The sequence below is a fragment of the Dryobates pubescens genome, chromosome Z (assembly GCF_014839835.1).
Source record: "Dryobates pubescens isolate bDryPub1 chromosome Z, bDryPub1.pri, whole genome shotgun sequence".
Lineage (NCBI taxonomy): Eukaryota > Metazoa > Chordata > Aves > Piciformes > Picidae > Dryobates > Dryobates pubescens.
In genome coordinates this window covers 66,453,805-66,479,820 of record NC_071657.1, presented here as the reverse complement: position 1 = coordinate 66,479,820, position 26,016 = coordinate 66,453,805, and the positions used below count along the sequence as shown (strand labels likewise).

Here is a 26,016-nt window from a genome sequence, read left to right as displayed (position 1 = left end):
CTTCCTGCTGAGCACGTGCTGCTGGACCGTGGCTGTAGGTGGATGATGCTCCCTTATCCTCTCCACCCCATGGCAGAAGCTTGCTTGTGGTAGGGCCTTGTGGAGGAACCTCACCTTTGTTTTTATCACCTCTACAAGGTGTTGGATGTTAAATCTCTGACTAAGTTTGGGATCTGTGTAATCACTGTATAATCCATGTAGCTCTGGGTTGGTTGTGCCTGGAGGAAGGACAGAATGATGCTGCCAGGCTGGAGTTCATCCAGAATTAAATCAACCAGAAATAGTGGGCCTTGGGGCTCAGTCATCCATTCCTCAAAAGACATTTTTGGAAGGGATCACTGTGCTTTTGTTCCCCCATTAGGCAACCGAGGCGAGAGCATTGTTTTCCTCCCCTCATACGTTCCCCTTATAGGGGAAGAAGAAGGAGGACTTGGCCACTCTGAGCCAAGCCATCTCAGGGGACCTCCCAAAACAAAAGGCCTTGTGGAGTAAAGTGCCAGCACCCTGTCACCATCATCCTTTTCTCTCCCTTCACCCTGCCCTTGGCATAGCAGGGCCTACCCGGGGCTGGCATGCCACATGTCACTGCCAGCCAGCCAGGAACATGGAAGGGTGTTCCTAGGCTTCCTCCCTGGAAACCTGGAAAACTCTCATCTCCGTCTTTATCACTTCCCATAGACTTGTCAAGGCAACCCTGGAGCATGTCCCCTGCCAGAAAGGTGTATTGGCTCCAGCACAGTGTCAAGAGTGTGCATATTCCCCTGTGCTGGTTTGGATAAAGCAGGGCTCCTGAGGATCGTGCTTTGGATGTTCCTGGATGGGGACTGATACTAACAACTCCCTGAAGGGAGGTTGTAGCTAGGTGGGGGCTGGTCTCTTCTCCCAGGCAACCAGCACCTGAACAAGAGGACACAGTCTCAGGCTGTGCCAGGGGAAGTTTAGGCTGGAGGTGAGGAGAAAGTTCTTCACTGAGAGAGTTGCTAGCCATTGGAATGTGCTGCCCAGGGAGGTGGTGGAGTCGCTATCACTGGAGGTGTTCAAGAGGGGATTGAATGTAGCACTTGGAGCCATGGTTTAGTAGTCATGAGGTGTTGGATGACAGGTTGGACTTGATGATCTCTGAGGTCTTTTCCAACCTTGTTGATTCTATGATTCCATGGGACAGCAATGTGCCCTGGTGGCCAAGAAGGCCAATGGGATCCTGGCGTGTAATAAGAAGAGTGTCCTGCAGATCAAGGGAGGTTCTCCTCCCCCTCTACTCTGCCTTGGTGAGATCTCATCTTGAGTACTGTGTTCAGTTTTGGGCTCCCCAATTCAGGAGGGACAGAGATCTGCTGAGAGGTCCAGTGGAGGGCAGTGAGGATGATTAGGGGCCTGGAGCACTGCCTGGTGAGGAGAGGCTGAGGGCCCTGGGGCTGTCTAGTCCGGAAAAGAGAAGACTGAGAGGGGATTTAATAAATGTTTACAAATATCTGAGGGCTGAGGCTCAGGAGGGAGGTGGCAGGCTCTGCTCACTTGCTCCCTGCGACAGGATAAGGAGCAATGGATGTAAGCTGCAGCACAGGAGGTTCCACCTCAACACAAGAGGGAACTTCTTCACTGTGAGGGTCACAGAGCACTGGAGCAGGCTGCCCAGAGAGGCTGTGGAGTCTCCTCTGGAGACTTTCAAGGCCTGTCTGGATGTGTTCCTGTGTGACCTGAGCTAGATTGTACGGTCCTGCTCTGGCAGGGGAGGTTGGACTTGATGATCTCTTTGAGTCCCTTCCAACCCCTGACATCCTGTGAGCCTGTGAGCCATCCTGGTGCAGTTTCTGCCCTGTGCGCTGCAGGCATCCATCCCTGGTCTGCAGAGAATGCCGGTGGGTTGGAGAGCATCTCTCCAGCCATGCTCTGTGTGACCTCTGCATTAGCTCCTCACACAGGAGTGTGGGGCCAGCACGTGGAGCTGGGGATGGACTTTTAAAAGATTAGAGGTTGCACAGGTGTGTTTTTGATTTTTTTTTTCTTCACAAAAGACCTGACTAAGACCAACTTACCTTGCTTTGCCCAGGCTCCAAGTCTGACCCTGCTGAGAGCCTCTGAGATACTGAACTCTCTGGGAGTGAAGACCACTTGACTGCACTCAGCACCTTTCAGGATCAGGCCTCAGGTAATGATTTCAATTCTCTGCTTGGATGATGGGTGAAGTCTGATGTTCTGGACTATGCAGACCACCTGAAATGACATTTCTTGTTGAATCTGTGGATTTTTTTTCCCCCACCTGAAGGTTGTCACTGTGTAGATCAGTTGTCTTGACACTACAACAATAACCACTGTTTCTCAATACCAAAACAGCACATCTCCTTTGTTTCCAGGGCAGGGGGAATCATAGAGTCATAGAATGTTTCGAGCTGGAAGAAACCTTTGAAGAGTCATCTTCTCCAACCCCCCCTTCAGTGAGGAATATCTTTAACTAGATCAGGTTGCTCAGAGCCCTGTTCAGTGTCATCTGGAATGTTTCCAGGGATAGGGCTTTTAACTTTCTGGGCAACCTGAATTGCTGGATCACCATTCTGGCAATGGTCACCAGTTCATCTGCTTGGGAGTTTTTCCTGAAGTTAACTTGCAGAAAGCTGTAAGAACAAATGGAATAAAGTGGGGGAGGGAGGGGTTGAGGAGGGGTGGATGAAAAAGAAGTTTGCACTCCCATCAGACACAATCAAAGGCTTGAAATATCAATATTTGTTGGCAAGGATGCTGGTTCAGGTCAGGCTTTTAAGGGGGACTTGAAACCTGCAGCTGCAGGAGCCTGCTTTTAAAAATAAATCCAGCAACTATTTTCTGCAGAAAAATAGCTTTTCTTTTTGAGCCCAGCAAGGCCAGCGTGAGTATGAGAAGTGAGGATCTCAGGGGTGAGTTTTAAGAGGAATATGAAGGAAGCCAGCAGGATGCTCTGGATGTTACTCTGAAACACTAAGGATGAAGGATTTCCTGTAGCGTTGGCTTCCTGCGTGAGAGGATTTTCTTCATGAAATGCTTTATGCTGATAAAAGTATTGGTCAACAACTTTTAACCCCCTTTGTCAGGCTTTTCCCCCTAATAAATCAGTTAATAATAACCAGCTTCCCACTGGTTTCAGCAGAAGTTAAAGCCCAGCTCTCAAGAACCGTGTGGTGTGAGGGCAGATTGTGCGCCGCTGGCTGCTCTCCCAGAGCATCCTCGCTCTGTGTGGGAACAGAGGGCCATTCTCCATCCCTTGCAGCTCTCTATGGTGGCATTTTCAGGACACAGGCATGAAGACTTTGACTGGGTTGTTTCCTGCTTTGACAGTCTTCATTTTAAATAGTCTGTGCACGGCATTGTGTGGGCAATTAAAACCCCACACACTCTTCTGTCTTCAATATTGTGGTGTGTGGTGGGGAGGTAAGCTCAGATTCCCAGTGGAGGAGAGAAGACACATGGATGGAAAAACTGAATGAGAGGAAAATGGAGAATGAGACAGAAGAAACATGTTCACCATCAGAGCTATGGAGTGATATCTGGTGGACAGCCAGCTGAACACGAGCCAGCAGTGTGCCCAGGTAGCCAGGAGAGTCAGTGGCATCCTGGCCTGCATCAGGAACAGTGTGGCCAGCAGGAGCAAGGAAGTCATTCTGCCCTGTACTCAGCACTGGTTAGGCCACACCTTGAGTCCTCTGTCCAGTTCTGGGCCCCTCAGTTTAAGAAGGACATCGAGACACTTGAACGTGTCCAGAGAAGGGCAACAAGGCTGGGGAGAGGTCTGGAGCACAGCCCTGTGAGGAGAGGCTGAGGGAGCTGGGGTTGTTCAGCCTGGAGAAGAGAAGGCTCAGGGGAGACCTTCTTGCTGTCTACAACTACCTGAGGGAGGTTATAGCCAGGTGGGGGTTGGTCTTTTCTCCCAGGCAACCAGCAGCGGAACAAGAGGACACAGTCTCAAGCTGTGCCAGGGGAGGTTTAGGCTGGATGTTAGGAAGAAGTTCTTCTCAGCAAGAGAGATTGGCCATTGGAATGTGCTGCCCAGGGGGGTGGTGGAGTCACCATCCCTGGAGGTGTTTAGGAAGAGCCTGGATGAGACACTTGGTGCCATGGTTTAGTTGATTAGGTGGTGTTGGATGATAGGTTCGACTTGATGATCTCAAAGGTCTCTTCCAACCTGGTTAATTCTAAATTCTAAATTCTGATGGCAGAGCTGGGCAGGCAGGCAGCTGCCTTCCTCAGCATCTGGAAACTTTCTGCAAGCAACATGTTCTCCTTACAAAGCTTTCATGCAAATTTAACATTATCAGATCCAGATTTGATCTAGGTCAGCAGCAATTAGGAGGATGAAGAGGTGGCTTCAGGTGAGCAGGGATGGAAAGAAAACATGTGCCTGTTGAGGAGCCAGGGCTGGATGCTCATCCTAAGGCCTTGCATGGTGTCTTCAGCTGCTACAAATCCAGAAGAGTTGGATGGGTAATACTCTTGGTGTGCATCAAGGCAAATGCATCTCTGCTGCTGCTTTGTGCCGTCGCTCACCAAAGTTCCCCTGAGGTTCTAGCATGGCCAATTGCTCTTCGATGTGTTGTAACCTGAAAATATGGATAGATGAAGGCAAAATGTTCTGGGAGTGATTCCAAGCCAGAGGCACTGAATTATTAAGAGATCTGTATCTGGATAACGGATTCATGCTCTTTAACAACTTCTGAAAGAAAATGTGGCGTGTGCAGGAGGCAGGCTGGGGTCGTTCTAAGAAGTAGAGCTCTCATTTCTAGATTGTATTGCTTTTAGTATTATTTTAATAATTATAACAATAACAATAATAATAATAATTATATTTCCCCAGTGAAACCATATATGAGAGCATTATTTGTGTAGGAACTGGGAATGACCCTGAAACGTTCAGCATATTTTTAAAAGGCACTTTACAAGTCACTCGCCATTGGGAAAGGTTCAACTATCCATCAGAGCAAGGCTTGGGGATAAAATAATTAGAAATCACACAGCCATAGCAAAGGAAGATTAGTGCTAAAATTAGAAGCCATAAAGTTGCTGTTAGATTAGGCTGGAATCCAGGAAGGCTGTTTTATTGTATTGTGTTGCTTTAAAAAATGCAAGGTGAGTAGTGTGGGCTGCCGGCGTTTGGCTGTGCTGCAATGGAAATGCTGTGGCTAATTTTATGTGGGATGATCTGTGGGAGGCAACCAGCACCTGAACAAGAGGACACAGTCTCAAGCTGTGCCAGGGGAAGTTTAGGCTGGAGGTGAGGAGAAAGTTCTTCTCGGAAAGAGTTGTTGGCCATTGGAATGTGCTGCCCAGGGAGGTGGTGGAGTCCCCATCCCTGGAGGTGTTCAAGAGGGGATTGGATGTGACACTTGAAGCCATGGTTTAGTTAGTCATGAAGTGTTGGGTGACAGGTTGGACTTGATGATCTCTGAGGTCTTTTCCAACCTTATTGATTCTATGATTCTCAAAGAAATTCTTAGGGACTGGAAGTACAATCCACCATGAAAGAAGACAAGCTGCTAAAGGAGCTGATACAGTCTGAAAGGCCCAACATGAGTGACATGGTGAGGCACATCCAGGTGTTTTCACCACAGAGGTGGCCAGCTAATGGTGAATTATTCCATGCTGGTACCTTGCAATAGGGAGTGGGGGATTTCTGGATGAGAATCCTGAACTCTGGGGGATGTGCTGCCTAGATGACATGACTGGGTGAAGATGTTCACATTGTCCCACCTGAGGTACCACGTGAAAGAGTTTATAGCTTCCCTCCTGGCCAGGAAGCACCAATCCTGCTGTGACCACCCACAGCATCTTTTCATCACGTTCATTTCCCCGTGCCTGCAAGGAGGAGAGTGGAGTCAAGCAGACTGCATGCTCCCCCCGAAAAGCTCCCCACCGTGCCTCCAGCTCAGTGAAAGCAGGGCAACTCCTCATCAACCCTTTGTAGCCCAAGAACAGAGCCTTGGAAAAGTCCAGCAGCAGGAACTTTACTAATTCTGACTAATGACTCTGAAATACTGACTGAGGAGAACAATTGGGCACCATCAAAAGGTACAGACAAAAGAAATGCACTGTATTGTAATAGCAAAGGGAGCTGAATTTGGTCTGATGGAGCACCTTTCGTATTCAGAGCATTTCAAAGCACTTTGCAGAGTAATGAGCTGCATGCTGACTGCAGGGTGGTGGAGTGGTCTTTATGTGCCCAACAATAGCTGGCGTAGTCAACGGAGGAGGACCTGCTCATGGTCGGAGAGGGGATGGTGTCCGGGATGCTGGAGTTATCCTGTGCTATCCTGATTTTTTCAGTGCTCTTAAAGATCTAGCTAAAGTTTGGAGGACACTGGAGATGACCAGGCAAGACCTGCTGGCTTTTCATTACTTAAAAGGGGGCTTATAATAGGAAAGGTAAATTATTTTGGGTAGGGTGAAAGGAAAAGGGGTAATGCCTTAAATGAAAGGAGGGGAGATTTAGACTAGGCAGAAAGAAGGACATTTTTACAATGAGAGTGGCAAAATACAGCATAGGTTGCCCAGAGAGGTGGTGAATGCCCCATCCTTGACAACATTCCAGGTCAGAATGGGTAAGGCTCTGAGCAAACTGATCTAGTTGAAGACATCTCTGCTCGTTGTAGGGAGGGCTTGGACTAGATTACTTTTAGAAGTTACTTCCAGCCTGAACCATTCTGTGAATACCTGGTTTTGATTCCTCTGTTGTCCTGATACTTCTGTATCTGTAGCTGAGATGTGCCCACTCACTGTGTGTCTGTCTAGCAGCAGTCTGTCAGCAGTCTTGGCTGGGCATGGTGGGGTGATGCAGGGTCAATGGGAACTGGTTTGGAAGGACACAGTGGCTTGAGGCACCCAGGAGAGTCTGTAAGATGGGATTGGTCTTACCTTCTTAATACTGCACAGAAGACCCTACCTTTACCTGTGGATCTGCTCCTCATGAGATCCCTCTTAGATGGACAGTGAGCTTGGCCTGAAGGACTGGGAAAGCCTCCCCATGCTCTGGCCTTCAAAAGCACAGCCTTCATGAGATACTTTGTCCTCCTAGGAGTGCAGCAATGTCAGTGTCTGGTCCTGCCTCTGGACTACCTTGTCCAATGGACTTGCAGGTACTTCATGTGTAGGTCTATACTCTAATGGGCTCAGTTTCTCTGTCCTTCTTTTATCTTGAGGGAAGCAGAAGTTGAGAAACTATTGTGACTTACATGAGAATCCCTTGGCACAGCTGGGAATAGACTTTGGCCTCCCAGGTCTCCATCTGGTCCTCTAATCTTGTGGTCTCCAGGACAGATTCATAAAGGCCCACAGACAACTTCAGCTTTTTAATTTTAGCTAAGCCAGAAGAGCAGTGGTGCAGCTGCATGAGCAGATCTCTTGGTCCTGAAACCATTTCTGTGCCAGGGACTTTTCTTGCCCATTGCAAGGAGAGGAAAAGATTAATTGCATCAATTTTACTTCTTTTCTTTTTTCTTTTTTCCTTTTTTTTTTTTAAGAGGAAATAAATGTACCAACCCCACCCTAAAGGGACTGCACAAATCTGACAGCCCAGGTGGGTGGGGCTCACAGCTGGGCTGTGTTTAGGAAGTAGTCCTGGGGAGGGAAGGGGTTGGGGGTATAGGCGGGGGGGGGGCGGCTTGGCTGCCAGCCCAGAGCTGCAGGCAGGGAGAGTGGGTGGTGTGCTACTGGGCTGCATTTGGAGAGCCCAGGCTGTAAAGATGTCTACAGAACCATGAGCATTTGTGATGAGTTAATCTTACCCAGGGTTGGAATGGAAGATCTGCAGAAAAGCCTTGTTTGGGTTTGGAAGATGAGCTTGAGGAAGGAGAGTTCAGACCTATGCAACCTGGTTCCTTAGCTACACCAGATCCCTGCTGACCAATATAACCAGATTCTAGCAGAGGGACATTTTAGGGTGTCAGAAAATGATAGGACAAAGGGGGGATGGAATAAAAAGAGAAATGAAGGTGTTAGGAAGAAATTATGCCATGAGGGTGGTGAGAGACTGGCACAGGTTGCCCAGGGAGGTGGTGGAAGCCTCCTCCCTGGAGGTTTTTAAGGCCAGGCTGGATGTGGCTCTGAGGAGCCTGATCTAGTGTGAGGTGTCCTGCCCTTATCAGGAGGGTTGGAACTGGATGATTCTTGAGGTCCCTTCCAACCCTAACAACTCTATGATTCTGTGATGGGTTGGTGTTGGGTTTGTTGCATTTCCTCCATCTCAGCAGAGAAGGGAAGATGGGAAGCAAATGGAGATGTGCTGGAAGCGTGCAGTCTTTGCACTCCTTCATCTGTTTCTGTGCTGCCTGCACTCCAGCTGGGTTGGGCTGATGTCATGGCAAGGCTTCCTCTCATGGGCAGCAGTTTCATATGCTGTCATCCTGCAGCAGGGGGCTGATAGTGTGCAGGCGGCTTTGCTGTTTCCCTTCCTGTCTGTCTCACGCTGAGGCTGACCAGCACTGCCCTCCAAGCAGGGGTGTCTCCAAGGGGTGGTGGAGTGGCAGTGGTAGCAGAGACAGGTTATACATGATGATCCAATATTGTGTAGGTAGTTAGGTACTGCTTCTGAGTTAATGCTTCAAGGAATATAGAAAGACTCAAGATTCTATTTTCCCTTGGGATATGATTACAGCAAAAATAAAATCTTGTGGAGACATAAGGTCAAAGAAAATTAGAATCATAGAATCATAAGCTAATTGAAGTTGGAAAACACCTTTAAGATCATTATGTTCAACCATTAACCCAGCACTGCCAATCACACCACATCTCATGACCACATCTACACATCTTTTAAGTATCTCCAGGAATGGTGACTCCACCACTTCCCTGGGCAGCCCTATTACAGGGCTTGACTACCCTTTCAGTGAAGAAATTTGTCCTAGAGCCCAAACTAAAGCTTCCCTGGTGCAACTTGAGGCTATTTCTTCTTGTCCTACCACTTTTTCCTTGGGAGAAGAGACTAAAACCCACCTCACTACAACCTCCTTTCAGCTAGCTATAGAGGGCATAAGTAGAAGGGTTATGTCTTGAAGCAACTCAAAGCAGCTTTCAAGCTCCTTGTCTTGTTGAGCTTCAAGACATCTAAAATCAAACCTACTGTGCTGTTTGCACAGACCTTATTGAAGTCCTTCTCTTTTTGCCTTTATGCCAGCTGGGCCTGGTGTAAGTAACCTGTACTCACCTTTTGAGTGTAGTAGGAGGCAAGTCAGCTCTGAAGGATCAGGGGAGGCTGTACTCAGAGGAGGACCAGGGCTGAAGGTGGAGGTAATGTTGATTCTGTGGGTGTGTTTGAGGTGGGTGTACATACTCACTCTTTTATCCAAACAGATGCCTTGCCACAATTCTCATTTCAGCTGAGTAGTGTGGTAGGGACAGAAGAGGAGATGTTAGGAAGGCAAGAAAAAATGAATTCATAATCCCAAGCCAGCACTGCTTCATTTAGAAGAGTGTTGGTGGAGCCTCACAGGTGGTTTCCAGCAGAGGGACACATCTGCTGAGCCTGGGCATTCCCATGGGGGCCAGAGAAATCATAGAATAATAGAATTGTTAGGGTTGGAAGGGACCTCAGGGTACCACGTGAAAGAGTTTATATCTTCCCTCCTGGCCTCATGGGGAAGAACTTCTTCCCAACATCCAATCTGAATCTATCCATTTCTAGTTTTGCTCCATTCCCCCCAGTCCTATCACTCCCTGACACCCTCAAAAGTCCCTCCCCAGCTTTCTTGTAACCCCCTTCAGATACTGGAAGGCCACAATTAGGTCTCCTTGGAGCCTTCTCCTCTCCAGACTGAACAACCCCAACTCCCTCAGTCTGTCCTCACAGGAGAGGTGCTCCAGCCCTCTGCTCATCCTTGTAGCCCTTCTCTGGACACATTCCAGCACCTCCAGATCCTTCCTGTTATAGGGTCTCCAGAACTGGACACAGTGCTCCATGTGGGGTCTCACCAGAGTGGAGTAGAGGGGGAGCATCACCTCCCTTGACCTGAAGATGTGGTGCCTCATGGGAAGGCATAGCCTTAGTGGGGAGGAGATCTTGCTTCACATCTTCCACACAGCTCTGGGGGGTGAGTATTATCTGAATTCAGCTGCACAGGTTTCCTTGCCTCCTGTCTGGAATTCACCATGTGTTTGAGCTTTTAATATCACTTCATTCCCCTCCCTGTGTCCCACGCCCCTGTCCCAGATGTATTTATTTAAGTGTCTTTAATTAACTTACATTTTCCTGTGCTTGACAGATTCTTGAGGTTTCAGTAGCTGTTTTTTGTCCTTTCACAGTTGTCACTGACATGTAGCACTATCCCTGCAAACTGGCCTTCAAGCCTCCTGTGTTTTCCCCCTGCTCTGCAGAACTGCTTTAACATGCTGGAAGGAAATGTTTTCCATGTGAGTCTTGTTACACACACTCAATTAGGTGTGATTTTCCTGATCCCTGCTGGTATCTACAAGGATTTTGAGTGAGGAAGCCAGAGGGGTGTAGGATGATGGTTTAGGTCAGACAGATTTATCTTCACCAGTGACAAGACTGATAACTCTGGAGTGGCATGGCTACAGGTGTTATCATTTGAGTGTCTCCTCAAGAGTGAAGGTTAATGTCTTGCCACTGCTGATCTATCACAGTGTTATCTATAGGATTTATAGGTCTTCTCATGGCTTTCCAGCAACAGCAGGTTCACTTGCCCAGAGCTCAGAGCTATGAACCTGCTCAATGGTTGCAGCAGCTCTAGCAATCACATCAGCGACCACTGCTTTCCAGGGTTGGTTTCCTTTTAAACATGGTGTTAGGGCTAATCTCTGCTTCTTGTTGTGTAGTTTTGCACTTCCCCAGTGGATGGAGCTGGGATGGATAGAGGATGGACAGGGGCAAGCCCAGTGTTTGAATGATCTGGATGAGGGGATTGAGTCCATCATCAGTAAATTTGCAGATCACACCAAGCTGTGGGCAGGAGTTGATCTGTTAGAGGGTAGGAGAGCTCTGAAGAGGGACCCTGCCAGGCTGGACAGATGGGCTGAGTCCAAGAGCATGAGATGGAACACATCCAAGTGCCAGGTTCTACACATTGGCCACAACAACCCCATGCAGAGCTACAGGCTGGGGTCAGAGTGGCTGGAGAGTGGCCAGGCAGAAAGGGACCTGGGGGTACTGGTTGACATCCAGTTGAACATGAGCCAGAAGTGTGCCCAGGTGGCCAAGAAGGCCAGTGGCACCCTGGCCTGCATCAGGAATAATGTGGCCAGCAGGAACAGGGAGGTCATTCTGCCCCTATACTCAGCAGTGGTTAGGCCACACCTTGAGTCCTGTGTCCAGTTCTGGGACACTCAGTTTAGGGAAGATGTTGAGTTGCTGGAAGGTGTCCAGAGAAGGGCAACAAAGCTGGGGAGGGGTCTGGAGCACAGCCCTGTGAGGAGAGGCTGAGGGAGCTGGGGTTGCTTAGCCTGGAGAGGAGGCGGCTCAGGGCAGACCTTCTTGCTGTCTACAATGCCCTGAAGGGAGGTTGTAGCCAGGTGGGAGTTGGTCTCTTCTGCCAGGCAACCAGCAGCAGAACAAGAGGACACAGTCTCAAGCTGTGCCAGGGGAGGTTCAGGCTGGATGTTAGGAAGAAGTTCTTCCCAGCAAGAGAGATTGGCCATTGGGATGTGCTGCTGGGGGAGGTGGTGGAGTCACCATCACTGGAGGTGTTTAAGAAGAGCCTGGATGAGGCACTTGGTGCCATGGTTTAGTTGATTAGATGGTGTTGGGTGATAGGTTGGACTCCATGATCTCAAAGGTCTTTTCCAACCTGGTCTATTCTATTCTATTCTATTCTATTCTATTCTATTCTATTCTATTCTAATTCTTTCCTGAGGGAAGGCATCAGGCAGATGAAAACAAGACAAGCCCTGATCCTGCCATTTCAAAGATCACCCTAAGAAACGTGGGCAGTAGGATAGTAGGGAACAAGCAGGGACTCAGATCTAAGAGTCTAGTCTCCTAAAAGTTAAAAAAACAACAAGAAAAAAAGACAATAAATCCCACAAATTAAAATAAAAATGCAACTAACATGAGTGACAATTGTACAGTATCAGATAACAGTGGCTCCTGAATTCCAGTGGGATAGGAAATATGAAGCAAAAGTCACTCAGGTGTTTCTAGATAATGATAAGGAAAGCAATTCCCATTTACTGTCAGAAATAAAATAAGAGGTACTGATAAACTCTCCATGACTAGACTGGATTAGGGCTCTAGCTGTGAAAATTCATTATGGGCATGCAAAAGAATGCATATCTCCCTGAGCTGAACTGACTGCAAACAACATTTATCTGGAGAAGAGCTGATACACTCAATAAATAGATTCCCTTCAAAGGAAAGAAAGGGAAATCTGCAAGAAATCTGTACCTCTGCCTTGTGATTTATTATGCAAATAAGCCTCACACCTTTCTAGACCTTGAAGGATGAGTTTGTGTTGGAGGAGTGATCCTCAGTTTTTAGAGGGACTCAAGGGCCAGAAGCTGCTGGTTTCAGGAGGGCTTCAGGTGGCAAGCAGTGCCAGTCCTCATCAGTGAAAGTAATGCAGTTTGTTATGATGCTTTCAGACATCCCATAAACACAACTATTGCTTCATATGATAACCCCATGCAGTGCTGCAGGCTGGGGTCAGAGTGGCTGGAGAGCAGCCAGGCAGAAAGGGACCTGGGGGTACTGGTTGATATCCAGCTGAACATGAGCCAGCAGTGTGCCCAGATGGCCAAGAAGGCCAAGGGCATCCTGGCCTGCATCAGGAACAGTGTGGCCAGCAGGAGCAGGGAGGTCATTCTGCCCTGTGCTCAGCAGTGGTTAGGCCACACCTTGAGTCCTGTGTCCAGTTCTGGGCCCCTCAGTTTAGGAAAGATGTTGAGATGCTGGAAGGTGTCCAGAGAAGGGCAAAAAAGCTGGGGAAGGGTCTGGAGCACAGCCCTGTGAGGAGAGGCTGAGGGAGCTGGGGTTGCTTAGCCTGCAGAAGAGGAGGCTCAGGGGAGACCTTCTTGCTCTGTACAACTACCTGACGGGAGGTTGTAGCCAGGTGGGGGTTGGTATCTTCTCCCAGGCAAGCATCACCAGAACAAGAGGACACAGTCTCAAGCTGTGCCAGGGGAGGTTTAGGCTGGAGGTGAGGAAGAAGTTCTTCCCAGCAAGAGAGATTGGCCATTGGGATGTGCTGCCCAGGGAGGTGGTGGAGTCACCATCCCTGGAGGTGTTTAGGACAAGACTTGATGATCTCTGATGTCTTTTCCAACCTGGTTAATTCTATTCTATTCTAGTCTAGTCTATATTATTATTATTATTATTATTATTATTATTATTATTATTATTATTATTATTATTATTATTATTATTATTATTATTATTATATTTAATTTTAAAAATTTACTTTATTTCATTTGCCTGTTCTCCATAGGAATGATTTTGTACCTGTGTTTGTGCAGTAGGGGGCCCATGCCATGTTGTGCTCTGTCCTTGTCTTCAGCTCTCTTCCTTCTGGTATCAGCACTGGTTAAAGCTGCATCACTTTGCTGGGTAAGGCTTAGTGAAAAAGGATGTATTCAGGCTTCAGCCCATGGTTATCTCTGAGGTGGTTATAGGTGGCTGCAAAAGCATTTAGTGTGGTGTGAAAGGTCTGAAGCATGATCTGACACCTTTTGTTCTAGCAATTAAGTATCCCAGAATGCTCATTTTAGAAATAGAATTGAGCTGGTAGGAGCCACAAATAGTGGATGAAGCTTTGATGTTCCTTTCAGTGGAGAAAGTGTTGGGCCAATGTCAAATGAATGAAAAAAACCCAAACTACAAAAACAAACAGGAAAAGATCTGTAGAAGATTTTTCCTGACAAAGAGGTTTTAGGGTTTGGTTCTGTATTTTGGAAAGGCTCATAGTAGAACATGTGTCTCCAATCCAATACTACAAGGCTGCAGGGGTGGAAGCCTTATCCAAACCTAACAAAGCTCCCATAGAATACATCTACATAGAGTTGGAAGAGACCTTCAAGATCATTGTGTCCACCCCATCAACCAATCCAACACCACCTAATCAACTAACCCATGGCACCAAGCACCCCATCAAGTCTCCTCCTGAACACCTCCAATGATGGTGACTCCACCACCTCCCCAGGCAGCCCATTCCAATGGGCAATCACTCTCTCTGTATAGAACTTCTTCCTAACATCCAACCTAAACCTCCCCTGGCACAGCCTGAAACTGTGTCCTCTTGTTCTGGTGCTGGCTGCCTGGGAGAAGAGACCAACCTCTGCCTGTCTACAACCTCCCTTCAGGTAGTTGTAGAGAGCAAGAAGGTCACCCCTGAGTTTCCTCTTCTCCAGGCTAAGCAACCTCAGCTCCCTCAGCCTCTCCCCATAGGGCTTGTGTTCCAAGCCCCTCACCAACTTTGTTGCCCTTCTCTGGACTCGTTCCAGCAAGTCAACATCCTTCCTAAACTGAGGGGCCCAGAATTGGACACAGTTTGTGTGGCCTAACCACTGCAGTGTACAGGGGCAGAATGACCTGCCTGCTCCTGCTGGCCACAATGCTCCTGATGCAGGCCAGGATGACATTGGCCCTCCTGGCTGCCTGGGCACACTGCTGGCTCATGTTCAGTCTACCGTCAACCAGCACCCCCAGGTCCCTCTCAGCCTGACTGCTCTCCAGCCACTCTGACCCCAGCCTGTAGCTCTGCATGGGGTTGCTGTGGCCAATGTGCAGAACCTGGCACTTGGATGTGTTCAATCTCCTGCCCTTGGACTCTGCCCATCTGTCCAGCCTGTCGAGGTCCCTCTGCAGAGCCTCTCTACCCTCCAGCAGATCAACTCCTGCCCCCAGCTTGGTGTCGTCAGCAAATTTACTGATGATGGACTCGATGCCCTCATCCAGATCATCAATAAAGATGCTAAAGAGCATGGGGCCCAGCACTGATCCCTGGGGCACACCACTGGTGCCTGGCTGCCAGCTGGCTGTGGCACCATTCACCACCACTCTCTGGGCTCGGCCCTCCAGCCAGTTCCTAACCCATCACAGTGTGCTCCCATCCAAGCCATGGGCTGACAGCTTGGCCAGGAGTTTACTATGGGGGATGGTGTCAAAGGCCTTGCTGAGGTCCAGGTAGACTACATCCACAGCCTCCCCACATCCACCAGGTGAGTCACCTGACCATGGAAGGAGGTCAGGTTGGTCAGGCAGGACCTGCCCTTCCTAAACCTATCTCCTAGGCAGACCCTAAGCACAGTTCTGGACAATTGGGTCCCCTCTCCAAGACAGCATGAAAGTCAGGGGAATGCTCAGAGAGTAGGGGTGTCAAGGTGGGACATTGTACAGGTTCATAAACAGATTGTAGGACACACAGGAAACTGGTTTACAAAAAGCTTATCAACAGGATCTTCCCATAGTGCTTGAACCCAGATTTCTCCATTGCGGTCAGGAGTGCTTGCACTGATTTACTTTTCTAGTGATTTTAGGAGACCACTTCAGTAGATGACTTTTGGAGGGAGGAGAGTGGCAGGTCCTCTGAAGAGCAAGAGGCACCAACCCATTCAGCATCTCCTGTGTCTGCAGGGGAAGGCAATGTCCCTTGGTGTCGCCATTGCAAGAATCCCTCACTTCTTTGGGCTCACTTTGCACTTGTATTTTGCCCTCAGCATTTCTGCAGTGCTGGGCTGGCTGGGCTCTTGCAGTACTCTGGAGGGATTCTGCTAATGGGATCTGACCTGATGGCTTTGCATGCTTTAAGTAAATTAAACACAGCTGCTAGGAAAATCCAGTAACCTTAACAGCACCATGGCTCCGTTGTCTGCATTGTAATTACAGTGGCAACTGCCTGCAAGTTCTACTTTCTGGTTTATTTTTAAATAACTTCTGAGCTACCCTTTGATCAACTGCTTCATCCCTGAGTCCTGCCTGTCCTTTGCCTTGTTCTGGGTTTAACCCTTGCTGCTTCTTCAGACATCCATCTCATTGTAATTTAAGGCAGTCATAAACGCGAGAAGCTAATTGCAGAAACGACACTCTTCTCTGAATATATCCTGCAATTCTGAGCTGAAGGTGAATCTGGGGAGGGTTTTAAGCCAGAGATATGGGGTGCATGGATACCACAGGCATTCAGAGAGGAGTGTTTTATGGATGATGGGGAAGCACATCTAGAAATATGCAGCTTTATCTGTTAGCTGCAAACGAAATCCTTTGTACCCCTTCAGGGAGAGGGGCTTTCTGTCACAGTGACAACACTTTAATCAGAAATGAAAGGAGTTTTATGTAGAAGCAAAGCTAGGAGCCTAATTAGTTTTTTCCTTGTCAACCCATGAGTGGAACCCATGCCTGTGAGAGTGAATGATCAACTCCCAATGCTGGCGTAGCTGCATGCTCCATCCCTTCATTAAAAACACACACTGCAAGATCTGCATGGGCTTAAATTTCTGTAGGAAACCCAGGCTGAAGAAAACCACTTTGAGTTTTGCATCAGAGCCTGCAAAAGGGCTCCAAACCCAGGTCCCAGTGCAAGTAGTGAAGTTGGCTCAGCATCATGGGATGCTGATCCCACATTGAGGGAAGCTCCCTGTCTGTGCTCGAGGTCACATTGTTATGGAGTCATGGAGTCATAGAATGGTTTGAGTTGGAAGGGACCTTTACAGGTCAGCAAGTCAAACACCCACCATGCAATATACATGGTCATGGACATATTAGAATAGGATAGGATAGGATAGGATTGGATAGGATAGGATAGGATAGGATAGGATACGATACGATACGATACAATACAATACAATACAATACAATACAATACAATACAATACAATACAATACATCAGGTTGGAAAAGACCTTCGAGATCATCAAGTCCAACCTATCAACCAACACCATCTCATCAAATAAACCATGGCACCAAGTGCCTCATCCAGACTCCTCCTAAACACCTCCAGTGATGGTGACTCCACTACCTCAACTAGATCAGGTCACTCCAAGCCTCATCCAATCTGACCTGGTGTGTTTCTCAGAGACAAGGCTTCGACCAGCTCCCTGGGAAATCTGTCCCAGTGTTTCACCACTCTCACTGTAAAACATGGATCTGGCTACCCTTTAACCTTCTGGTACATGAGGTGAGCTCTCTTTGGAGATCTGAAGGGACTTCCAACAGAGCCCTTTGCCAGATTATTTTCCAGCCTGACTTCTTTTCAACCAGGCTATCCAGGACGGACAGATATCTGCTTGGTCTGCTCTCCCACCTGCTCTCCACAGCATGTCGGTGTGTATCTGCACTGAAGAGTGAAGTGGGTGCCTATGCATTTAATTTGGACAGAAGCACTGAGTGTGCTTGGGCTTGTTTGTGTTTTAGGGTAAATATTAAATTGACTTTGCAATCAGGGGACATTAGAGTTTGTAAAGGGACATCAGGGCGATGTGTTGCAGCATACAATGTGGCAATTTCCCTCTTCTATTGATGTTATCAACAGTAAAGAATGAAGCAGCTGCTTCTTGGAGGATTGTTTTTTAATGCATTCAATTTATGTAATTTCTAGACTATTATTTATTATGTGAGGGTTTTCCTCCTTTACTGGCTTTCCTTCTCCCTCCATTACTGGAACAATGCTGCACCATCTTATCTACCACTTCTCATCTGTCGTTTTCAAAGCCCTGTCCAACCACAGCTGACATCATTGTTTCCATTTTCACACAGGAAGGGGGAAATTGAGGGCTGGAGATGGGAAAGCATGTAAATCCAAAGATGCAGCCAGACTACTCCTCCTCCTGAGCTTAGAATCATAGAGTTGTTTTGGTTGGAAAAGAGCTTCAAGATCGTTGAGTCCAACCATTTCCTAACTCTACCAAGCCTGGTGCTAAACTGTGTCCCTTAGCACCACATCTATGCATCTTTTAAATGCCTTCGGGGGTGGGATTCAACCAGCTCCCTGGGCAAGCCTATTCCAATGTCTGAAAACCCTTTCAGTGAAGAAGTTTCTTCTAATATCCAACCTAAATCCCTCCTTGTGCAACTTGAGGCCATTTCCTCTCATCCATCATGACCCACTGAGCATTCATTTTTTCCCCAGGTGGGAGGAATAAGCTGCCCCAGGGCATTTTTGGCTGGAAGACAGTATTCCTGGCAATCCAGGTCCAGAAAGAAGAGCACTGTGCCAGCGCTCTGCCCATGTAGTGCCTTGACATCTACTGTGAGTGCTGCTACTATGTGTCTGCCATCAGAATCCTTTGAGCCAAAACAACTTTCATCCATACAGAAAAATGAATTGCCATTAAAGATGGCAGTAATCACCACAAACACTCTTCTAGGCAATGAAACGTCCACATGTGACAGGGCATGACAGAAGTGTCTTTTCAGAATATGCTTGCCAGGTGGAGTTTTCTGCAGGGCCGTGGGTGACTTGGTCCCCTTGACTCCAGTGGGCTTCTCTTATGGGCTGCCTAGGGAGGTGGTGGAGTCACCATCACTGGAGGTGTTTAGGAAGAGCCTGGATGAGGCACTTGGTGCCATGGTTTAGTTGATTAGATGGTTTTGGGTGACAGGTTGGACTCAATGATCTCAAAGGTCTTTTCCTATTCTATTCTATTCTATTCTATTCTATTCTATTCTATTCTATTCTATTCTATTCTATTCTATTCTATTCTATTCTATTCTATTCTATTCTATTCTATTCTATTCTATTCTATTCTATTCTATTCCACTCCATTCCACTCCATTCCATTCCAGGCAATGTAGACTTTCAGGCTCAGGGTCTGCAGTTGCTCTGTTAGTTGACAGAAATGGTATTTTCAGCTGAGCAGAGTATCTTCTGGTGGGGTGGGAATCATCTCTCCATGTTTAGATACCTGGGTGGTAGCCAGCTCTTCCCTAGTGGCCCAGGCTGCCTTCACCATCAATGAGCAATAAATGATGTGGTTTCTCTTCTCCTCAGGTAGATATCTAGCTGAGATTACCTGGATCTTGCTATAGCTTCTCTCCTTTGCTCGTGAACTCTAGATAACTATCCTAGTCTAGCTAACTAGCATTTTTCTACAGGTACATGAGGGGTGACCCTGGATATCTCCTTTGTACCATGCATCTTGACATTAAACTGAGTGGCTGGAAGGAGAATTATCCCCAAAGACAGATTGGCTTGCTTGGATTTTGCACAGCTGATGTTGTGTGCTGTGGCATTCCACCAGGGCTAGGCTCCCTGGTTGCACTGCAGGTCTAGATGCATCATGGTCAGACATCTTATCTACCTCTGCAAACCTCCAGAAGGGATGAGGACACCCTGGTCTGCCCACCTGAGTGGTATGCATTATTAAAGGAAGCTCTATCTTTACTTTTTAGATGGCAAAGGGGCTGGTCTATCATTTCGTATGTGTTGGAACACCTTTGATGCCCATGTTGGGAAGGCAGCACTTGTTTTCTCCTGATCTTCACTGGAGCCAGGAGTCACCTCATTTCTGTCTGACAACACAGCAGTATTTGCCTGCAGTACCATAGTTTGCTTGCCATTATTCATCCTGCTAGAAAATCATTCTGCCCCTTTCCTGATTCACTAATATGTCTGGTGAAGTCCAGGACTTGAGATCATGTGAAGGAAATGGGCAGGGTCCTGTAGGAGGAGCCTGAGGTCACCCAGGCTTGAAGGGAGATGTGAGATAAGCTCTTCCCCAGGCTTAGGCTTGTTTGTTAAAGCTGAATTGCAGCAAAGGTTTTTCATGATGTTTGGTTTTCAGACATGTCAAGATGAAAAAATCTGATTGCAGAAGTCTTGGGCATTTTAAAGTAGCATTTGATGGGGATTTATTGAAGAAGCTGTAATACAGCCTGTAGCAGCATCTGCTTTCCAGATTAGCAGAGGGCTTGCAAATGGCACTTTGGAAGCAACTTCCAAGATGATTTGAAAACCAGAGAGCAAATTCCATTTGGGGAATGATTCATGGCATGGGTTTGCAAATCAGTTGTTCCTTCTCCTTTCTTTGTCAATTTTTTTCTCTTCAGTGATATTATACAGGAGGCACATAAACACTGGAACCATCCTAGAAGTGTTTGTGTGCCAGGACTGTGCCACTCATCACAGCAGGGGCCTGAGAGTGCAGAGCTGGAGGGCATCCTCATCTGATGCAAATGGCTTTTTATTTTGGAGCTGTTGAAACTTGGATGAGCAGCTGGAGGTGGGCTGCAGTGGAAGATAAAAATATGAACTCAATGCCCAGTCTTCTGTTATAGTCTCTGGGTGCTTGTTCAGTGGAGCCTGGAGGATGTTTCACACCCTGGAATAAGTACTGGTGTTTGAGTAACTAAATGGCTCTCCAGACACCCCAAATCGTGCTGACTGCATCCCCATGGACTGCAAGAAGAGTTGGCACAACCACTAGACCTCTAGGTCATGATTTGGTTGCTATACATAGTGTCTAGTTTTACCCTAAGACACATTGCTTAGCCCCCAGCTGTCAGTCAGGCGGAATGCATGTGCAGAGTCATATCTAGCAAAAGCATGAACAAGTCTTGATTAGCTCAGGGAGTCTAATGTGGAGATAGAACCTGTGTGTGAGCAACTAAAGTCAGGGTTTACATGTAGGCACTGCAGTCTGGAGGTGAATCCTGCCCACCACACCAGGTTTATCAGGTACAGGCTTATCAGGCTGTCCCAGGATCACCACATAGCATGGACCCAGGAAATGGCATGACCATGCTCCAGGCTGCTGGCTTTCAGACCAGAAATTTCATAGCTAAATTTAAGCTCCTGGCTGGTCAGGGCTGGATGGGCTCTTTGAGAGATGGTCCACTGGGAGTATTTGAATGCTTTCCCTCAGTCTGGATTCCCTGGATAAAGGCTGTTTCTTCGTGTGGGTTTGACCCCAAGAGCAGCACAAGCATGCCCCTCACCAGGCAGCTTGGTAATGGTCCTTCCTATCTCTGCAGCCCATCCCAGCCAGGGGATGGGGATGTCACGGCTCGAAAGAAAGGCAGAAACTCCCCTCCTAGAGACATATTGTGGGAGGAACAGACTTACAAGTGAGGTGATGTGGCATGTTAGTGATGTATTCAAGGATGGTAATTAGAAACCTTAACGTCATATCCAGGAGGGTGTGTTCGATTCATCTAGAAACCAACCCAAGAAGCTAAATGGGGCCTTGTGGCTGAGAGGAAAGCCACAGGCAACCCTCTTTGCTTTATAGCTTTTCATCCCATGCATGCTTTGGGAATGGGCAAACAAAGCCTGGGCTACTCTCAGCTCTGCCCATCCAATTTTAGTAAGTGCTACAAGGACACCAGGGCATCCTCCCTAGCTAGCAGTTAGCTGGCTTAGAGGGTGGACCATGAGTGCAGTTGTTCACAGACACTGTTCTTCAGATCCTTCTTCATGGCAATGGGTTAATGAAACTATAATTCAGATGCAGCCTTTGCTTAGCCCAAAATGTCCCATTTATAGCCTCATCCCATGAGGATTCTCCTGGGCCTCAAACAGTGATTTATTTTTGAAGCGTGCGTCGCAAGCCGTTGTGTCCCTGAGTTCCCCTTGCCATGGGGAGAAACTGCAATGCAAGGCTCTGCCTGTAGACAGAAGGAGACAACTTTAAGTTGAAGTTAAAGCTGAAGCCCAGCATTGCTCAAGGGAAATACTGCCCTGATGCTGGGAGGAGGTTGTGTGCATTGACCTTAACAGAGCTGTTGAGGTCTGGCATGAAGCCAGGACACTGCAGGATTTTTTGCAGCATTCCCTGGGAATTTTGCCCAGAATAAAACCATGGTGCTCCCCCACGTGGGCATATTGACAGTGGGCTGCATTAAGCTCTTTGCCCCCTTGCTGATCACTTTTGGCTTTGAGTGGCAAACGAGCCATTAGTCCTTGGTGGTAGTGGTTACTCATCAGCTAATGATCTGAACTGGGGCTGGGGCTAAGGAAGGAGGTCGCGCTTCAATGCACAAGGTCAGAGCAGCTGGCTGCTCTTGAAAGCAGATGGACTCATTAGCTGCAGAGAAGTCCCCTTCTTGGAGTTCATCATGGCCCCAGAGCTTGGCTAGCCTGTACAGCTGCAGTCACTGGTCTGGTCTGCAGCCATTGTGTGCTCTACCTGTGTTCCAGGCATTGCTTGCTGCCTAAATGTGTTCGTACTGATGGTTATAGAAGCGTGCAAAGCAAAAATACAGGCCGTCACAAAGGTTACCCTTTGTGTTTTTCCTCTGTTCCTTGAGTGTGTGCATGCAGCAACTACATTACCAGTTAAATAAAACGGGCCAGGTGGTCAGAGACCTCTGGTTCCTTGGTCCCAAGACAGTCATCCAAGTGTCAACCTGACTTGACAAATGTTGTTGGCACTTTCCCCTAAGAAAGAATCCCATCAGTCACAGAATCACAGAATGTTTTGTGCTGGAAGTGCCCTTTAAAGGCCTTCTAATCCAACCACCAAGAAGATTGGTTCCTCCATCTAAAAGCAGGAGGAGGGTTCCCAGTTGCTTGCTTGTGTACAGGTAGTGGACACTGGAAATGGTGGACCTTGCTCCAGTAAATCCATGCCAAGGTCAGTCTGGAGGAGGAAAGGAGGATATGTTCAGGTGGTTGATTCATCTGGGAACTACTTATGGACCCTGAGAAGGGAAGGCAGTGTCTCTGTCTGTAGCTGACTCATGATACAAGGGTCTCCTTGCCTTGCTTTCAGTCTCATGTAAAATATAGTGAACAGGAATGCACTGAATTGGATCTGCTCATGTCATAGAATCATAGAATTGTCAGCGTTGGAAGGGGCCTCAAGGATCATCCAGTTCCAACCCCCCTGCCATGGGCAGGCACACCTCACACTACAGCAGGTTGCTCACAGCCACATCCAGCCTGGCCTTAAAAACCTCCAGGGATAAGGCTGCCACCACCTCCCTGGGCAACTGTGCCAGTCTCTCACCACCCTCAGGGGGAACAACTTCTTCCTAACATCCAATCTCAATCTACCCATTTGTAGTTTTGGTTTTTTTTTCCCATTCCCCCTAGTCCTGTCACTCCCTGACACCCTCACAAGTTCCTCCCCAGCTTTCTTGTAGCCCCCTTCAGATACTGGAAGGCCACAATTAAGTCTCCTTGGAGTCTTCTCTTCTCCAGACTGAACAGCCCCAACTCCCTCATTCTGTCCTCATAGGAGAGGTGCTCCAGCCCGCTGATCATCCTTGTGGCCCTTCTCTGGACATGGCAAATTCTTCACAGAGAGTTCTTAGCCATTGGAATGTGCTGCCCAGGGAGGTGGTGGAGTCACCATCACTGGAGGTGTTTAAGTAGAGACTGGATGAGGCACTTGGTGCCATGGTTTAGTTGATTAGATGGTGTTGGGTGGTAGGTTGGACTTGATGACCTCAATGGTCTTTTCCAACCTGGTCTATTCTATTCTATTCTATTCTATTCTATTCTATTCTATTCTATTCTATTCTATTCTATTCTATTCTATTCTATTCTATTCTATCCCATCCTATCCCATCCTATCCTATCCTATCCTATTCATATGGCAGCTGCCCACTGGTGGGAGTCTCACACCTAGAGGTTGTACTGAAGCAAGGTTGGGTGCCTCAAAGTATGCTCACGCTAATCACCTTGATCAACCCCCACTGAGTCCTGCCCACCCCCAGCCCAGATACTGACCCCCTCCCTAGTCCCTAGCCATGTTGGAGGCCACCAGCTAGATCAGGCCATCTAGGACCACATCCAGGCTAATCTTAAATGTCTCCAAGAATGAGCACATACCCGGGCAGCCTGTTGCAGTATTTTACCACTCTCATTGTTAAGAACTTCCTCATGTCCAACCTAAATCTATCCTGCTCCAGTTAAAACCATTGTCACACAGTATCACAGTATCACAGTATAACCAAGGTTGGAAGAGACCCCAAGGATCATCAAGTCCAACCTGTCCCAACAGACCTCACAACTAGACCATGGCACCAAGTGCCACGTCCAATCTCCCCTTGAACACCTCCAGGGACGGTGACTCCACCACCTCCCTGGGCAGCACATTCCAATGATGAATGACTCGCTCAGTGAAGAACTTTCTCCTCACTTTGAGTCTAAACTTCCCCTGGCACAGCTTGAGACTGTGTCCCCTTGTTCTGGTGCTGGTTGCCTGGGAGAAGAGACCAACCCCTTCCTGTCTACAACCACCTTTCAGGTAGTTGTAGAGGGCAAATGCAATTTGCCTTGTAGGCTGCATGTGCACATTGTAGCCTCATGTCATCTCCACATCCACCAGTCCTTTTCTGCAGGACTGCTGTCAGTTTCATCATCCTCCAGCCTGTATTGATATTGAGGGTGGTCCCAACCTGGGTGCAGGACCTTACACTTTGCCTTGAACCTCATGAGAGTCTCCTCAGCCCATCAGATGAGTAGTTCACCTTTACTCTCTTCACCACACCTACAGGATGTGGGTTTGTTGTGTGTACTGCTGCAGGTAGAATCATAGAATCAATAAGGTTGGAAAAGACCTCAAAGATCATCAAGTCCAACCTGTCACCCAACACCTCCTGACTAACTAAACCACAGCACCAGGTGCCACATCCAATCCCCTCTTGAACACCTCCAGGGATGGTGACTCCACCACCTCCCTGGGCAGCACATTCTAATGGCTAACAACTCTCTCTGGGAAGAACTTTCTCCTCACCTCCAGCCTAAACTTCCCCTGGCACAGCTTGAAACTGTGTCCTCTTGTTCTGGTGCTGGTTGCCTGGGAGAAGATACCAACCCCCACCTGCCTACAACTGCCCTTCAGTGAGTTGTAGACACCAATAAGGTTTCCCCTGAGCCTCCTCTTCTCCAGGCTAAGCAACCCCAGCTCCCTCAGCCTCTCCTCACAGGGCTGTGCTCCAGACCCCTCCCCAGCTCTGTTGCCCTTCTCTGGACACATTCGAGTCTCGATGTCCTTCTTAAATTGAGGAGCCCAGAACTGGACACAGGACTCAAGGTGTGGCCAAACAGTGTTGAGCATAGGGCAGAATGACCTCCCTGCTCCTGCTGGCCACAGTGTTCCTGATGCAGGCCAGGATGCCCTTGGCCTTCTTGGCCACCTGGGCACACTGCTGGCTTGTGTTCAGCCCACTCTCAAGCATTACCCCCAGGTCCCTTTCTGCCTGGCTGCTCTCCAGCCACTCTGACCCCAGCCTGTAGCTCTGCATGGGTTGCTGTGACCAAAGTGCAGCACCTGGCACTTGGACTTGTTGACTCTGCCCATCTGTCCAGCTTGGTAAGGTCTCTCTGCAGAGCTTTCCTACCCTCTAACAGATCAACTCCTACCCCTAGCTTGGTGTCATCTGCAAACTTACTGATGATGGACTCAATCCTCTCATCCAGATTGTCAATAAAGATATTGAACAGGGTGGGGCCCAGCACTGATCCTTGGGGCACACCACTGGTGCCTGGCTGCCAGCTGGATGTGGCACCATTCACTGCCACACTCTGGGCTCAGCCTTCAGCCAGTTCCTAACCCAGCTCAGAGTGCTGCTGTGCAAGCCAGGGGCTGACAGCTTGGCCAGGAATTTGCTGTGGGGGACAGTGCCAAAGGCCTTGCTGGAATCCAGGCAGACTATATCCACAGCCTGCCCACATCCAACAGGCAGTCACCTGGGCATAGAAGGAGATCAAGCTGGAGAGGCAGGATCTGCCCTTGCTAAATCCATGTTGGTTGGACCTGATCCCTTGGCCATCGTGCAGTTGTGCAGTGATTGCCCCCAAGAAAAGGGGAAATATTACCCCCATTTTCAAAAAGGGCAAGAAGGAGGAACCAGGAAACTCCAGGCCAGTCAGTCTCACCTCTGTGCCTGGAAAGATCATGGAGCAGATCCTCCTGGAGGCACTACTGACTCAGAAGAACAGTGAAGAGGTGATTGGGAACAGTCAGCATGGCTTCACCAAGGGCAAATCCTGCCTGACCAACCTGGTGGCCTTCTATGAACAAGTGACAACATTAATAGCTGAGGGGCAGCAACTGATGTCGTTTGCCTGGGCCTGAGCAAAGCCTTCGACACTGTCCGCCACCAAATCCTGGTCTCCAAGCTGGTGACACATGGGTTTGATGGGTGACCACTAGATGGACACAGAACTG

The 26,016-nt window shown here is 48.2% G+C and overlaps 1 protein-coding gene across 1 annotated transcript in view; it reads left to right on the top strand.

Annotated features, from left to right (window-relative positions):
• The first annotated feature begins 1,853 nt into the window (after positions 1-1,853).
• Positions 1,854-26,016, top strand: part of ZBTB7C (zinc finger and BTB domain containing 7C) — a 120,346-nt gene continuing 96,183 nt past the window's right edge. Inside the window, 2 exon segments of the mRNA XM_054177789.1 lie at positions 1,854-1,859; positions 2,127-2,149. Coding sequence (XP_054033764.1) covers positions 1,854-1,859; positions 2,127-2,149 — 29 coding nt within the window.